This window comes from Triturus cristatus, chromosome 11, assembly GCF_964204655.1.
Source record: "Triturus cristatus chromosome 11, aTriCri1.1, whole genome shotgun sequence".
NCBI classification, from domain to species: domain Eukaryota; kingdom Metazoa; phylum Chordata; class Amphibia; order Caudata; family Salamandridae; genus Triturus; species Triturus cristatus.
This window is the reverse complement of record NC_140594.1, coordinates 164307480-164323359: the sequence shown is the minus strand read 5'-3', so window position 1 is coordinate 164323359 and position 15880 is coordinate 164307480. Positions and strand designations below refer to the sequence as shown.

Below are 15880 nucleotides of genomic sequence, written 5' to 3'. Positions count from 1 at the left end.
AGCACCATCAAGTTTTTAGGAACCTTGTTTAAAGACGAGGGGATTCCTTCAATCATCATTACTGACAATGGCACACAACTCACTTCCAATGAAATGCAGGCATTTCTCAAGGATTCTGGTATCTCTCATCACCGCACTTCATTATACAACCCACAAGGCAATGGAATATGTGAAAGGGCAAACAGGGTGCTGAAGGGTATCATACAAATGGCCTCTGCAAATGGGTCTGTGGTACGCAAAATGGTTAATGAGATGTTATGGGCCTATCGCACAACCCCCCTTGTTGATGGACGTCTTTTCCTTTTTCAACTTATGAGAGGGCGTGCTCCCGGATTGAAACTCATACCTTCTTGGATGAAACAAGTTGTTACTTTACAAAGTAACTGCTCAGACTTACCTTCCTCCACTAAAACCCCTCGTCCTTTCACTATTGGTGACCTTGTTAAAGTCAAAAGTGGTAGTGTGTCTAAGGGGTTATCTAAATTCAAGGGGCCCCTCACTGTCAAGAAAGTTCTTGATCATTGTGTAATTCTCAATAACGGTGAGTATTGGAACTTCAGGCGTGTGGCCTTGTATATAAGGGGTGTTTCAACTTCTACCTTTGATAGACCTCCTTCCTCTCTGAACAGTAGTGGCTATCTTTTGGCTCAAGCACCTCTTGAGACCACCACTTTAGTTCCTACAAGTCAACATCATGTTGGGGGAAGCAGTGATTCTCTCACGCCTGAAGATCACCCTATGATGAGTTCTACTTCTGTGCCTGAGTGTCTTGCTCCCAATCGTACTCCGAGATATCGCAGACCTCCAGCTTATTTGCAAGATTTCATCCGCTAATATTGTATTTTGCTGTAACCTTTCTGTTATTCACATTGGCTTATCATAATATTTGTTGTGCTTAGTCTTTTTATTTTTGCTTTTCTTGCTTTGCTTTTGTTTCTAACAATAGAAAGGAAGAAGATGTGTAGTACATATGTACATAGTATTGTATTACCACTCATAGAATGCTTCTGTATTCTTTGTTCTATGTTTGCTTGTAATCTGGGATTCTGTTCCACGGCAGTTACGAGTTGCTTCCGTGGTGGAGAGTCCACTCTCGTCTCTTCTCTTGATCTTCAAATAAAGATCTTCAAACTCAGCCTGATTATACTACCATCTATTTACAACAAAATACTTGTAATCGACACACTAATTAGCCTATGGGTTCATCCTGCCAGCGGTGACGTCATAAAGCAGAAGGCTAGAGGTCAAAGGTTTTATGACGCACCAGGCCTCCATTCTGAAGAAAGGCTCGGTTAGGTGATCTTGTATATTTTTACTAGATCTCAAAGAGCTTTCTATTCTTTTACTCGATCTTGGTTGTTCTACTAACACCTCTATCCCATCTTGTTCTTTCTCTCCTTATAGATAGAGTTGCCCCTCACTCTCTCTCCATCTCCCCCGCTTCTCCTTCCATCTCACTCCTTCCACCTTTGACGTCTCTAGTTTCCCTTCTTTGCCAAACCCCCTCCCACCACCACCACCTTCTTGCCCTCCCCTTTGCCCCCTCGCTCCCCTCCTGCTCCGATCCTTGTTACCTGCAGTTGAGTTGTCCTCGCCACAGGGCCACCAGCTAGCCTCCTCTCATCAGGCAGAGGTTCGCCTCATGGGCGTGACATGACCCCCGTGCTCTGCCACGGCCATCATTGGACTACCGGTTGCCACATGGATGGCAGTCTTGTGTTGCTGGCCGCGGGACACCCCAGGAGTGGCATAGCTCGCCTTGCACTGCTGCAGGCCCTGGGTACTGTGATGGGAGCCCGTCCTCCTCTTCTGCTGTAGCTAGCTATGGACCGTGCACGGGGTGTGGGTACCACACCAGCAGTGACAAGCTTGTGGTGCTAAACACCTTCACGTCCACTGGTCCAGGGTAACAGTCGTTTTAAAGAAGCAAATGTGGATTCCACGTTTTATTTATCTACTAATTCAATATGTTTACTACAGCGTTTACCGAGCTGAGTGGACAACTGTTTCCCGTGAAACATGGACGATAACAGCAAAGTAACAGAGCACACTTAACAATTGAAAAAAAAATAAGATACTCATCGTGAACGGGTGTGAATGTTTGAATGAAAAGAGGCTGGGGTGAAGTCAGAGTTCCTTGGCTGACAGAGCTTGGATACAGCTGGGTTTAGTGTTTCTTCATTTCCGGGGTTTGAAAGAGCAGCTGTGATTTACTTGCGTAGTCTTTCTTTTACCTTGTGACATGGAGCTCATCTTTCAAACAGAGAGAGGGGCTCAGGCCGACGGCCCTGAATTTTGTTTGAAGAGACCCCTTTTGTTTTTGTGGCTAAACCAGGTCTCAAGTGTGTTGCAGTGCGTTTTATTGAGATAAACTAAGTAATGCAAATTCAGCATGGCATTAATAGAGTTAGAAATACACAGCAGAACTGGTATTTAAAGGGTACAGATGTCAATTTGTAGGTCACATGGCTGGCAAGTGCAAGGGTTGTAAGTGCTGTCAAAGAGAAGTGTGAGAGAGAAATGAGGTAGAAGCATTAGGTACCATATGCCAATAATGCAACTGCACAGAAAAGGCGATACCTTATTAATAATCTATTAAGCCTGCACAAACGAGACATGTCGGGTTCCTGTGAAGTTTGCTCTCAACCCCACAGGAAAACTTTACAAACAGCAGGCTCAATGAACACAACACACCTTGAGACTCTTTCATACACAACCCCACTGGACACACCACAAGCCAGGCGGACAGCAGGCGTTGGCACTCCAGTAACAACGCATCGTATCAAGTGGGGGCGCCACCTGCCCTGTTTTATAACAGCATGACCGGTATTTTAATGTCCTTTCGGTACAAAAAGTATTTAAAAAAGAAAAACACCGTAAGCCAGTATTTTTACTTTAAACAGTAAATGTTTGAAGAAAACACTTTCAAATATGTTCTCAAGCTGCCCTAATGACCCTTTACTGACCTTTACATTAAACAAGCATTGGCATAGCCAATAGGTCTCACCTTTGGGACCTTATAAGTATTAGTTATGCAGCACAATATCCTTGGTGCAACAACATCAAATGTTGCATGGCTAAACACTTATAAGATCCTAAAGGCGAGACCTATTGGCTATGCCAATGCTTGTTTGAATTATTGTCAAGTGGAGTCTGAGAAGTAAGTGGAGTTTGTTACAGAGCATAGGTGCTTAGATATAAAAGGTCTGTATTTGCTTTTTGGCTTTGACTGCCCTAAGAGAACGGCACTACATATGGTTTTCTGAGACAGACACTTTTCCTAAACATAAGGGGGACAAGATGGCTGCGTTTTATCAGAACCCTACTTTTCCATTTCTGGGCTTTGGATTTAGATATCAATGTGAGGAGCTGGGTAGGTCAAAATGACGCAATTAAAATGAACCAAGACTACAACTTCCAGAATGCACTGATATATAAAAGCAACGTCCAGGAATGGGAAACTGGTGTCCGGTGACATATACGAATTATAGTCTGTTTGCTGGGCTTGAGGGTTAAAAAGTATACCTTAAAGTTCATGCGGTCCAGTAAGAGCAAACATAAATTCATTACGTCAAATTAGCATACAAGAAATTGACCTTTGAGTTTATTTTGCCTAAATCCTTGACCACGTTTAGTGTATTTTGAGATTTACACACTCAACAGGAGAATTGAATTGGGTTCTCAGGAAGACTGACGTTTTAGGGGAGCAGAATTTGGCGTTGCCAGCAAAGGTAAATTGGTTTACAAAGGGTTGGTGGCTTTGTGTTTGGTGCCAAGATTACTTCATGTCACAGTCACAGCAGTTTCAGACCTTAACTTTAATAAATCATGGTATTCTGGATGTTGTCGTCTTTAATCGTTTTAATTGCACCAATTAGACAAACACACAGATAATATAAATTTAGTAAAGAGAAACCCACTTCTGGAAGCAGCACGTTAAATGGGCAAGTACGCACAGGTCCTGAGTGCCTGCACTGTGAAGGGAGAGTGCCAGCTTTTTTCAGCAGGGGTGCAATACTTTTAATGGGAGAGCAGCAGAACTTCTCTGTAGCAAACGGGTCATCTCAGTTGTGTGTACCGGCACTTTCATATTTTCATTTCAAACTCTGTCAGGAAGCATAGTCTTCTGGTGGGATGGAGCCAGGGCCGAACTGGGACAGCAATCAGGCCAAGGTGCCAAAATAAAAGCCGCACACCTTTAGGGAATTAGATAATTTAAAACAAGCATTCGCATAGCCAATAGGTCTCGCCTTTGGGACCTTATAAGTGTTTAGCCAGAGATATTGACTTTGCCTATGTCTTTAAGCTGTGCTGTACAGAACAGTTATAATAAAGAAGTGTCAGAAGCATTTTTGTTACCTTATATATGACCAAGAAAGCATTATGTACAACTGAACGACCATATTAAAAAAGTATTAACAATAAATAATGTCTTGAGTTTTTTTTGTCCTTTCAATGCTGGCAAATTCTATCTGCCTGTCCCAGTGGTTTCTTGTTATGGGTTTTTTTTTTTATGGGGGGTGCATAAATACAGGAGGGTTAAGGTTGGGAAATAGTACCTGTATAACAGTCAGTGAGAGAGTTAGTCAGTCAGTGAGAGAGTTGGTTAGTCAGTCAGTGAGAGAGAGTGAGAGAGTCAGTCAGTGAGAGAGACTCAGTTAGTGAGAGACAGTCAGTGAGAGAGAGAGTTAGTCAGTGAAAGAGAGAGAGAGTCAGAGAGTAAGTCAGTGAGAGAGAGAGTCAGCCAGTGAGAGGGAGAGTGTCAGTCAGTCAGTCAGCACTCTGGGCCCTAACTAAGCTTGTTTGCTGAGTATAAACTTGGGTTGGTTGGATGATCAAAATTAATTCAACATTTTTCATAAATATACAAACAGGCCATCCTTCCCAAAAAACAGAAAACGTTACGATTTTAGCAAACAAATCTTGACGATTTTTATAACTGTCCTTCCTCACATTTCCTTCTACGTTTTCCCAAATGCAGGCATGCATATAACATAAAATACAGTAAATCGCAACAATATTTCCCATCACTCACTAATATTACTAGCAGTTTTCTTGGGGGCGGGGGGACACAGGTGTGCATGCCTTGCTTAATGAAAATGTTCCCCGAGGAAAGATGAATTGCTCTCTAAAAGCTTGTAAACAAAAACGAACTGTTTCGCAGGTGTGACTTCATATTCAAGGTCAAAATTTGCAGAAAGAACTTATAGAGCGAACGCCATCAAGCATATTGAACCTCCGCTTGAAGGCACGAAAGGCACTTTTCAGGAGAATGTCAAAAGTCTGAATGGAACAGTCCTGGAACCTCACAGTAGAGTAAGTACACCTCAAACGTGACAGTAGTCGCACTGCACAGCCAGATGGCTGCACCTTTCCAGACTGGGCCTTATCGAGAGTTAACCAACACTTCTAATGAGACTGTACATGAAGTCTAGAAGGAGTCTCGGTATGAACAATATGACACACACTTTTTGTTTTCCATCTCGGCGACTGTTCAAAGTATTTAATTCAACCCATGTTTTCCTTCATCCTCTGTTTCTCTGACTAAGCCTTAACGAATTCCTGTGGAAAACACAGGTCCCTGCAGCAAAGGGGTTCGATGGGAACCTAGAAAGAGAATCCCCGGAGAGCCCAGATGCTCACCGCAGACTGGCGGCCATCCCGAACGCAGCATCATCAATAGTGAGAAGCAAATGCCACTGGAGCTAGGTGGCCAGAGCGTCTTTTCAATGGCAACAAAAAAAGATCTTCAACACCAAAGTCTACACACTCCACTAAACATCATTTAAAATCTCTACAAAGGTAATCAGCTGATAGTGATAGGTAGCCTTGTAGCTGGAGGGAGGAGGAGGGAACATGCAAGGAGAGAAACATCAAAGATGCTGACAATTGTAAAACACGTCAGAAACAGAACGAGGAATGCAGCTGCCAGCCTGCTCCCGACAGCAAAACACCGTGGGAGTGAACATTTGGAAAGGAGGTGGAAGATGCTCCCGCCTTTGGCCATTTGCGTGCTTTCATTATTGAAAGCCACACGCAAAGGCCAATCCAATATGTGGGAGGAGTCAGACCCACAAGAAGATGTTTTAGAGTGATCACAAGAAGTCTCCCCATAGTGCAGCGCATGCGTGCTGCTCTAGGCCCGACCTAAAAAGTTTCAACTTGTAAAGCACCGCTGTATATATGTTATATAGGGATGGAAGACTACATGGATTTGAGCTTGCTGTAGGCAATGCTTGTTTTAATATCAAGGAAAATAACAGTACAAACTGGCCCAGCAAACTATAAAACAGGCCCAGAAACAGACAAAAACCAGACCCCACACAATGACTTGCCAGGCCAGTCTGTCGAGTACTGCCTGATTGCACTCTATAGTCCAAGCCTGCATGAAGCACGTTGTCGCCTACAGTGTGAGACACCCAGATGGTGGGGTGGGTAGGGGAATCTAGCGGTGTGACCGAGTCATTTGTGACATATGTGCCAGTCCACACTTTCTGAACATCACCACTTTAATGCTGGTATTTCTGAGCCCATAATTGACGTGAAACTAAAAGCTACAAGTCCCGGCATCCAGTGTGCTGTTGTGGAAATGTACTTTCAGACGTAGGTTAGTAGCCATGCTTGTTTTACGATACGATCAGCTTACAAGGGCACTAGGTTAGTGCCCCTCAAAGCTTCTCATGCTTTACAGCAGTTTCAAGTACTTCTTACAGTTTCTCATTGCTCAAATGAGTGTAAAATCTCATATTTATACGTTGCCCACATCTTTATTTTGTTCACGAGAAATTGTCACTCATAGTTGTTGAAATGTCACTCATAGTTACACTAAAATTATAAAAATGTCACACATAGCAATCTGAAACCTTGGCAGCTATGCTTTCCGTGTGCTGAAATGCAGGAGTCTTCAAACCCCCGAGTGGGCTGTGCCACGCTCAGCTGACCCACCAAGAGATGCAGATGGGAAACAGCCGCGCTTTAATGAAAGCCAGATTTCAGACCCCTCCGACGCCCCGTAGCCGCCCCTCTTCTCAGCCAATCACAGCCCGGGGTGAAATACCCTTCGGCTGCTTCAATTTGAACTCGAGCTCGTTCAACTCGAAAACACGCACCAAAAGTACAGGGAATTTGTTTGAACTTACCTGCTTGGCATTGCCGACCCAGACTGTAACAGAGTGGAAGCTGACAAACCTCCCCCTTTCGTGCTAAAAAGGAAGAAGGAGAAACAGCAGTTTTAATTCAATGCCAAACTTTGTCCTGGAAGCCGATGTTACATTAAATAGCAGACTTGAGATGATGGGGTGGTTAAGTAGCATATTTAATGACGTGTATTCCAAGGCAGTTTTGATCATTAAAATTTGAAGTAGTTAGGCTGGTGAGCGCACGGTCGGATTATATTTTATCAGCGCTCTGAAGTCACTCCCTGATTGCAAGAGCTGTTTAAACATAATCACGTCGAAATGTGAAACTTTTTATTTCAATTGTACTTTTTCAAAATAATGTCTCTATTTTCAACAGGTAAAAGTTTTTTATGTTTAGGAAATACTCAAAGTGGCGGCATTTTAAACAAATCGAGTGGTTTTCTATTCTTAAAGTAAAGGTGGACGATATTGGGGTTCATCGTTTGGTGGTCGTGCTAGAGTTTCAAACAACATCAAAAAGTACAAATCACCTACATACATCTCCACGTTGTTACTTGGCAAAAGGTTCAATTGAGCGGCTGCCTCCTCGCTTATCAGCTAAAAGACAACACCTCACTGGGCACTTTCCTGAATAAGGGAGATGTTATCGGGGTGGTGTTAAAACAAAAAACACCTTGCCGGGGTTTAAGCACAAGCTCCTGCAGCGCCCCAACCTCTGGGAGGAGGGGCAGTGTTGTGTTGTGTTTTGTTATAATTTGATTGCACATGCTTACAACTGTTACACCTTTAAGGCTCCCTTCAAAGGACCCCTATTCAGCCCAAGGCCAGTGAATATCTGAGATATGGGAGACTAAGGGACCCCTCATCATATTGTACAGGGGGAGGGGGGGGGGGGCTTTTACGCCAATGTCACCTTGTCAGGTTAATTGTATGCAATGCCCACCAAGCATTTGCATACGTGGTGTGTCAAAAGAAATGTTAGGTCGGGAGTCCTCAGTTTACAACAAAAGGAAGACGTCAAAGTAGGCTAGAATTAGAGGGCAGTGCTGGACTCTGGATGCCCCCGATTCAACGTTAGAACTAGGAGATTTGAGCCCTAATCTTTGCTCCCCTTCTGTAGTAAAGTGGGTGATCCTGGGCGAATCCCTTTACCCGCCTGCCAATCATCTACCGAGTAGGGAAAGCTTAGGATAAGCCAAATCATACGTTATGTTGGCAACATGATGACTTACTGGGAGTAAGTTTATCACACTCCCCCTGCAACTTCCTTGCATGATTCCCTCTAGAAACTATGCTTAAATCGTAAAACTGAAGCGCTTAGGGTAGATGCGGGTCTCACTGCGCGCTACCCAAAATTAAATGCATCGGGGCAGATTTACAAGCCCCTTGCGCCACTTTTACGTCACTTTTCCCATGTTAAAAATGACGCAAAGAGGCGCAAGGGCCTTGTAAATAAGCCCCATCGTTTTTATTTCACAATTCCTTAGGTAATTGATGCGCCTGTGAACTAGATATCGTAGTATTAAATAACTCACCTCACGAGGACACGAACATTATACTTTACAGGTGCATAAGAAACTATTGTGAAATAACTTCCCTCAATAACAGCGGATTTAAACGTAATGCTATAATATTGAAACATTTTAATAAAAAAGTAACGTCATGCAGACTCTTCATAATTCACAAAATGGAAATATCTATGATGATAAAAACAATACTGTCGGTGCTAAATAGTGAAGCGCCCTACACAAAAAGGTAAGCAATCGAGCACCAATTAAAATCATAATTAAATACAGCGTAACGTACCTTTTCACCTTTCTCTGTGTAGGAAGTCTAAAGAAAAAGAAAGTCCATTAGGAAAAATAAATGTCAAAAATATAAAATCACCCCCTCCCCCAAGCCACCATTGTTGCAGAATATTCGCTTTCGGTGTGAGGGTCTATACATGGTGTGGGGGCTGCCTGCAGTGTACAGGAGCACACACCGGCAGGAAACTAAAGAGAAGAGAAGCTTACCATGGTTGTACCGCGCGCGCAGTGGAACCACTAGAAGCTTGCAGGGGGATGTGTTCCAGAGAGCAGCGGTAAGCTCCGCCCACCGTTTATTATTGTGCAATTCCATGCTCTGTAACAGTGGTCTGTTATTCCGTTCAGCGCGTCTTCCTCCTCCTCAGAGGGAAATTAAACACAGTAACTCGCTTTGGACTGTGGGAGCGGTCTAGTAGCTGGTAGCACACGGTTGAGCAAGTGCACGGGGGTAACCAAAAGTTAATGTTTGCCGGAGAATTATTCATAAACTCTTGAGTCTATTTACAGCGAAAGGTCCACAGAGAAAGAAATTGGAAACAGATCACGCAATGGTCTTTGAATTCGGGAATATGTTGTCTCACGTTTATTTATTTGTTAATTTTATTTATTTATAATGTTTTATATAGCGCTAGCTAGACCCGTGGGTATCAGAGCGCTTTACATACACAAAGGAAAAGAAAAGATTGCATAACATCGCAGGACATGAGGATGAATAAAGATAAAAGCAAAGACAACATACTTATGAGTCCAGTGAGGGGAGAAGGACACCGGTGGCTGACACAGTTAGAAAACCACCGTCCTTGAAGGACACAGTGAGTGGGGAGTCCATTCGGTTATTGATGCCTAGGATGGTTGCCTTGGTCGGTAAAGTATTGGTTGAGGAGAAAGAGTTTCAGGTCCTTTTTGAAGCAAGAGAAGTAGGGGTTTAGCATTGTAAAATCAAGACTTCACCTCCCAGATTGCAAAGTGAACCCCCGGACTGGAATTGCTGCTCGGGCATGGGTGTAAAACCCACTTGTGGGATATTTATCTTGCCAGTTGTCATAGTTTGACACGCTCCTCAATCGTCTCCATGGAGCGAGATTTGTACCGGTACAGGTGAGACTCTGCTTCATTGTGTGAGATTTCACATAAAATGAGTGAAGCTGTTTTCACTGAGCGATCCTATTTGCCAAATAGTGAGTCAAACTTCCCTAAGGCGTAGGACAAGCAACAGGTGATTCTCCCTCAATAAGTGACATTGCTCCAAGGTGTGAGATTCACCCCAAAGAGTGAGAATGTAGACTGTCGTGTGACACTCAAACTTCATAAGACTGACACTGTTCAATGAGTGAGTGAGACTGGGCTTCAAGATATGAGCTCCTTCACACTCAGGTGCCGATTACGATCCGGTAAAAACCGGGTACGAACCGTCGGTCGGAGCGTTTTCTCCGTCCGACTCGTACCCGGTCGTAAAACTTTACAAACATGGAATTACGATTCGCACGGAAACACCATTTCCGTACGAATCGTAAAAAACACCGACTGACGAAAATATACATACGAATGTGATCCGGGAATGCTGCGACGTGACGTCGGGACGCTTTCAGGCAGCGTTTCACGACCCAGGAATTACGATTCGAACCGACAGCAGTCCGGACGGCAATATTTTCACGGCACCCAAAAAGTGACGGAAAAGCGAAGTACGGTGCGAGACGACCAGAGTAGGTGGCCCGGTACGCACCGTACCCCCCCCAACCCCCGTATGTACGTGACGACCCCCCCCAGCCCCCGTACGTACGCGCCGACCCCCCCCAGCCCCCGTACGTATGCGCCGACCCCCCCCAGCCCCCGTATGTACGCGCCGACCCCCCCCAGCCCCCGTACGTACGCGCCGACCCCCCCCAGCCCCCGTACGTATGCGCCGACCCCCCCCAGCCCCCGTATGTACGCGCCGACCCCCCCAGCCCCCGTACGTTCGAGTCGTACCCCCCCAGCCCCCGTACGTTCGAGTCGTACCCCCCGTGTATGTACACCCTTGTACGTGTCGAACCCCCCGTGTATGTACACCCGTGTACGTTCGAGTCGTACCCCCGTGTATGTACACCCTTGTACGTGTCGAACCCCCCGTGTATGTACACCCTTGTACGTGTCGAACCCCCGTGTATGTACACCCGTGTACGTTCGAGTCGTACCCCCACCCGTGTATGTACGGTGCGTACGGGGGTACGCACCGTACATACACTGGTGGGGGTACGACTCGAACGTACACGGGTGTACATACACGGGGGGGTTCGACACGTACAAGGGTGTACATACACGGGGGTTCGACACGTACAAGGGTGTACATACACGGGGGTACGACTCGAACGTACACGGGTGTACATACACGGGGGGGTTCGACACGTACAAGGGTGTACATACACGGGGGGTACGACTCGAACGTACGGGGGCTGGGGGGTTACGACTCGAACGTATGGGGGCTGGGGGGGGTCGGCGCGTACATACGGGGGCTGGGGGGGGGTCGGCGCATATGCGGGCACATGTCTCCATGGTTGCTATGGGAGTTCGGTGCGGACGGTGTTTTTTCCATACGGTTGTAACATCGGACGCACGGGATGGATCGTGATTCCGCGGTCGGACTTCACTTTTCACATTTGTACGGTAAATCGTCCGAGGACGTGTCGGACACATTTTCCGACCCGAGGACGTGTGGGGAATAATTCCCAATGCGATTCGTATGGACTTTTTACCATGCGAATCGTAATTGGCAGTTTGTACGGCACTTGTACGATTCGTACGGTAAAAAGACCGGATACGAGTCGTACGGGGAATTTTTTTGCCGGATCGTAATCGCCACCTCAGTGAGTGAGACAGTGCTTAAAGAAGTGCAACTTGCACTCAAAGAGTGAGACTGGGCTTCAAGATATGAGCTCCTTCACACTCAGTGAGTGAGACAGTGCTTCAAGAAATGCAACTTGCGCTAAAGGAGTGTGACTGGGCTTCAAGAAATGAACCCCTCCACACTCAGTGAGTGACACAGTGCTTCAAGAAGTGAAACTTGCGCTTAAAAGAGTGAGACTGGGCTTTAAGATATGAGCTCCTCCACATTCAGTGAGTGACACAGTGCTTCAAGAAGTGCAACTTGCGCTCAAGGAGTGAGAATGGGCTTCAAGATATGAACCCCTCCACACTCAGTGAGTGAGACAGTGCTTCAGGAAGTGAAATTTGCACTCAAAGAGTGAGACTGGGCTTCAAGATATGAGCTCCACACTCAGTGAGTGAGGCAGTGCTTCAAGAAGTGCAACTTGTGCTCAAAGAGTGAGATTGGGCTTCAAGATATGAGCTCTACACTCAGTGAGTGAGACAGTGCTTCAAAAAGTGCAAGAAGTGGCTGCTTGTAAGGCACAGGTCTTAAATGAGGTGTCTAAGGCAGCTGCCTTAATGGGGTGAATGCCATTGGAATGGACAGTCGTCTTTGGGAGGATGCCTGTGGGAGACCAGATGGTCTATGAACGAATGACAGAAGTTCTCATTAGGCAGTTTGGGCTGAAGTCAGCAATACCTGCAGATATTCAGTGACTGCTGTCACATGGCCCATGAGGACGTTGTCGTCTTCTCTAAGTTAGCATGAGGACGCTGCAGATTGCCCGCTGCTTTGCACACCTTACTACAAGACTTTATTTTTGCAACTATCTCTAGTGCCGTTTCCCCATGAGAACCCATAGCTGAGTTCACACTCTGTTGGTTCCTGGGATTTTGTCTGAGCATTGTGAGCAAGGTCAAATAACAAAGCTCCTTGTTATTTTGTAAGGGCCAGGCCTTAGCACCTAGACAAAACATACCGATGCAGTTGTTGTTTGGGACAACGTATGTTAGTCTTATTGGAGTACATGAATAGGTAGCACACACTTGGAGAGGGACCTTTCCAGAGAGAAGAGCAGGACAGCACCTATGATGTAGATCTACCACCTATAGGTTAAGGAATGGGGTCTGCAGACAAAGTCCAGAGATCTTCTAATATATAATAATACTACTTCTATGCAAGGGGAGGGAGGTTAGGCTATACTGTCCTTTCATAATGACATCTCCTTTCATGATTTATGGACTAACTGCTATGCCGACCGTATTTGTATTATGCATTTTTCTGCTTGTTGTGGCACGTATACTGCATCTTGGAGCACGTTAGTTGAAATAAACATTTTAAACTGGTTTGTGTCTCTGTCAGATCTTAGTGTGGACAAGTACAAGAGTGAAAGCGGAAGGGTGTGTCTTGCAAATGCGATTCCTGAGAGATTTGGGTGTGTTGTGTTCTGGGCTGTTTAATCACTTGTTTCTCTGTGAGTGAGTAGGAGAGCAAGTGAGACTCTATAGCTAGTCCGTCCTGGGCTCATGGGTACTAAGGTGGTAGGATGACTCAGTCCCTACGCACTAAGGTCCCATAATCCTACACATAGTTCTGTTTTTTGGGCAGAATCCCTGCAACACTGCAAAAGAGCAGATGGTGTTCTGTTTGAGACTTGGATTCATAGTGTATTGCGTGATTGGAATAAGTGGGTAAGAGGGTTGGGAGCCAAGGATTTTCAATCCCTTAACCAGTTGATGGTGACACCGCTACTCAAGGAGGAGTGCTCTACCCCACTTAGGCAATACTTGTCTGATCTGACAGAGAGGGATCCAACAAAACGTGCTGTATTAGCTGATAAATGGTTGGCTAACAGGATTCATAAGGGGCTGGAACAGCATGGTTCTAAGCCAAAGAGGGAGAAGAACTCTCCACAGACCGGTTTCAAACTGGAGAGTAAGGGGCAGGGCAATTCTCATTGGTCTCGAGGAGGGCCCAGAAACATGGGAATGGTAATTGTGTGTCCAGGAAGGAGCATCATGAGATGGGAAGGCAAGGACGCCCTTCTAAGTCCAAGGTGATGACTTGTTTTAAGTGCCACACTTTGGAACATTACAAGAGACTGTCAAGAGAAGGAACTTGACACAGCAACACCTGTGACAGCAGGCATATTACACATGGGTGGGACTTAGATGGTTTGAAGCTCATCCATCCTAAATCTATGAAATCTGTGCAGGAAGTTAATACTAATGGAAAGATAGTGCCTGCCCCGATGGATACTGGAGCCTTCCGCACTATGTTTGAGAGGAAGTACCTTAAGCTTGAGGAGAAACTCCATGGAACCAAGGATACAGGTTTCATAGCCAATGGAGAGGGCATGGAGTATCCGCTTACCAGGGTTGAGATTGAGCTCAATAGCAAGTGGCCATGACTGATGTCGGGGTAAGGGACAAGGAGCTGGATGTCTCTTGAGCAATGATTTGATTGCCACTGGTTTGGTTCCAGGACAAGAAGCCTTTATGGCTTTTACAACGTCAGCTGTGTCAACCAGAACAAAGGCTGCACATCGGTCTCAGAGTGAGGCTGAGATAATCTCTGATTTGCAGGGACCTGAACAAGGTAGTTTGCTGGAAAGGGCCGGCTCTGGGCAGGCAGTGTCCATGGAGGTCAGCTCTTCTGCTCCAGATGGAAGAGAGGATGATACTCCTAGAGCGGACCAGTTGCTGGAGTGTGGGTTTCTTCCAGAGCTCCAGGATTTGTTAGTTGCTGGCAGGCCTACCCTGGAAAATTTCCACAAGGCACAGGAGGAGTGTCCTATGATTGTGGGGCTTCAGAAGGAAGCCCAGGAACCGGTCAGCAAAGTAGTGGTTGGGAAACACTATGCTGGCTGGGAGGATGGTCTACTCTATAGTGAACTGGTAAAACCTGAGCCAGGAACTAGAAAGAAGCTAGTGGTTCCATTAGTGTACAGGAACGTCCTGTTGTCACTAGCCCATGACTTGCCCTTAGCAGAACACTTGGGGATTAGAAAAACCCAGGATGGGTTGGACCCTCCATTCTACTGGCCAGGGTTGCACGGAGACACAGAGAGTGTCTGTAGAACCTGTCCCTCTTGCCAGATGAGTGATAAGACAGAGGGAGGACTGAGTCCCTGTTTGTGCCTCTACCTGCTGTAGGTGTTCCACTTGAGCAGGTGGGAATAGACATAGTTGGTCCATATGACCTCCCCCTCACAGTCAGGCAACAAGAATATCTTGGTTGTGCTGGACCATGTCATCAGATACCCTACAGCTGAAGTTGTACCTCTGAGAAGAATGACTACAAAGGCGGTGGTGAGAGTTCTCATGGGAATTTGTTCTAGGGCTGGATTTACAAGGAAGGTAATTTCCAACCGGGGAGCCAGCTTCATCTCTTCTTATATGAGAGAGATGTGGGAGCAACCTAGTGTGACATACCACTTTTCCACGTCATGCCACCTACAAACCAATGGTTTGGAAATCAGCTTTGGAGTGTTTCCTGCTGTGACAGACAGCCTTTCATGTGGAAAGAAGAAAAACTTCAAAAGAAGCAAGACCCCTAAATAAAACTTCAAAGACTCAGACCCTAAATCACATTTGGTGTCTAAAAATGCACTATAAGAAGTGGTTGTTACGACCCCAAACATTGTTGTCTGCCAAACAGCTAGATGGACTGTGTGCGAAGGGTAAGCTCCACAAGACTTGTGCCTGTGACCAGAACTGGGGGCAAAGGCCTGCTAGTCTCCCTCCTGTGTGAGGGGACTGCACCTGGGGGAACCAAAAACACTTGACCTGGAGTCTGGAGCACCAGCACCTGTCTGCTTGCCAAGAGCAGTGCGCTCTGTGAGCAAGACGAGAGTGTTGGAGGGAGCAAGGTCCAGTGGGGAGCCCTTTCAAAACGACTCCCTGAGTGAGGTGTGAGGAAACCGCTGTGCACTGATCAGGTCGTTGACCATTTGCAGAAGAAATTTGGCAACCCTCCGTATGCCTGGAGAGATTCACTGTGAGCTGAGCTGTGCAGTGAGCGCCATATGGGAAAAGCAAGGCCAGCACCAACTTGCTATGGTGACCCGGTCTGCGAGAGGGGGCCAC

General features: G+C 46.0%; 2 protein-coding genes across 2 annotated transcripts in view; one reads left to right on the top strand and one right to left on the bottom strand.

The window, feature by feature from the left end:
- HPD (4-hydroxyphenylpyruvate dioxygenase) overlaps positions 1-9351 on the bottom strand; it is a 137186-nt gene extending 127835 nt beyond the window's left edge. The window contains exons 1-3 of the mRNA XM_085633073.1: positions 9155-9351; positions 8946-8972; positions 7140-7202 (exon numbers count right to left, since the gene is read on the bottom strand). Coding sequence (XP_085489199.1) covers positions 7140-7202; positions 8946-8972; positions 9155-9157 — 93 coding nt within the window. The 5' untranslated portion in view covers positions 9158-9351. The remainder of the gene's footprint in view (positions 1-7139; positions 7203-8945; positions 8973-9154) is intronic.
- PSMD9 (proteasome 26S subunit, non-ATPase 9) overlaps positions 1-15880 on the top strand; it is a 289965-nt gene that overhangs the window by 29204 nt on the left and 244881 nt on the right. The gene's annotated exons all lie outside the window — the stretch shown is intronic.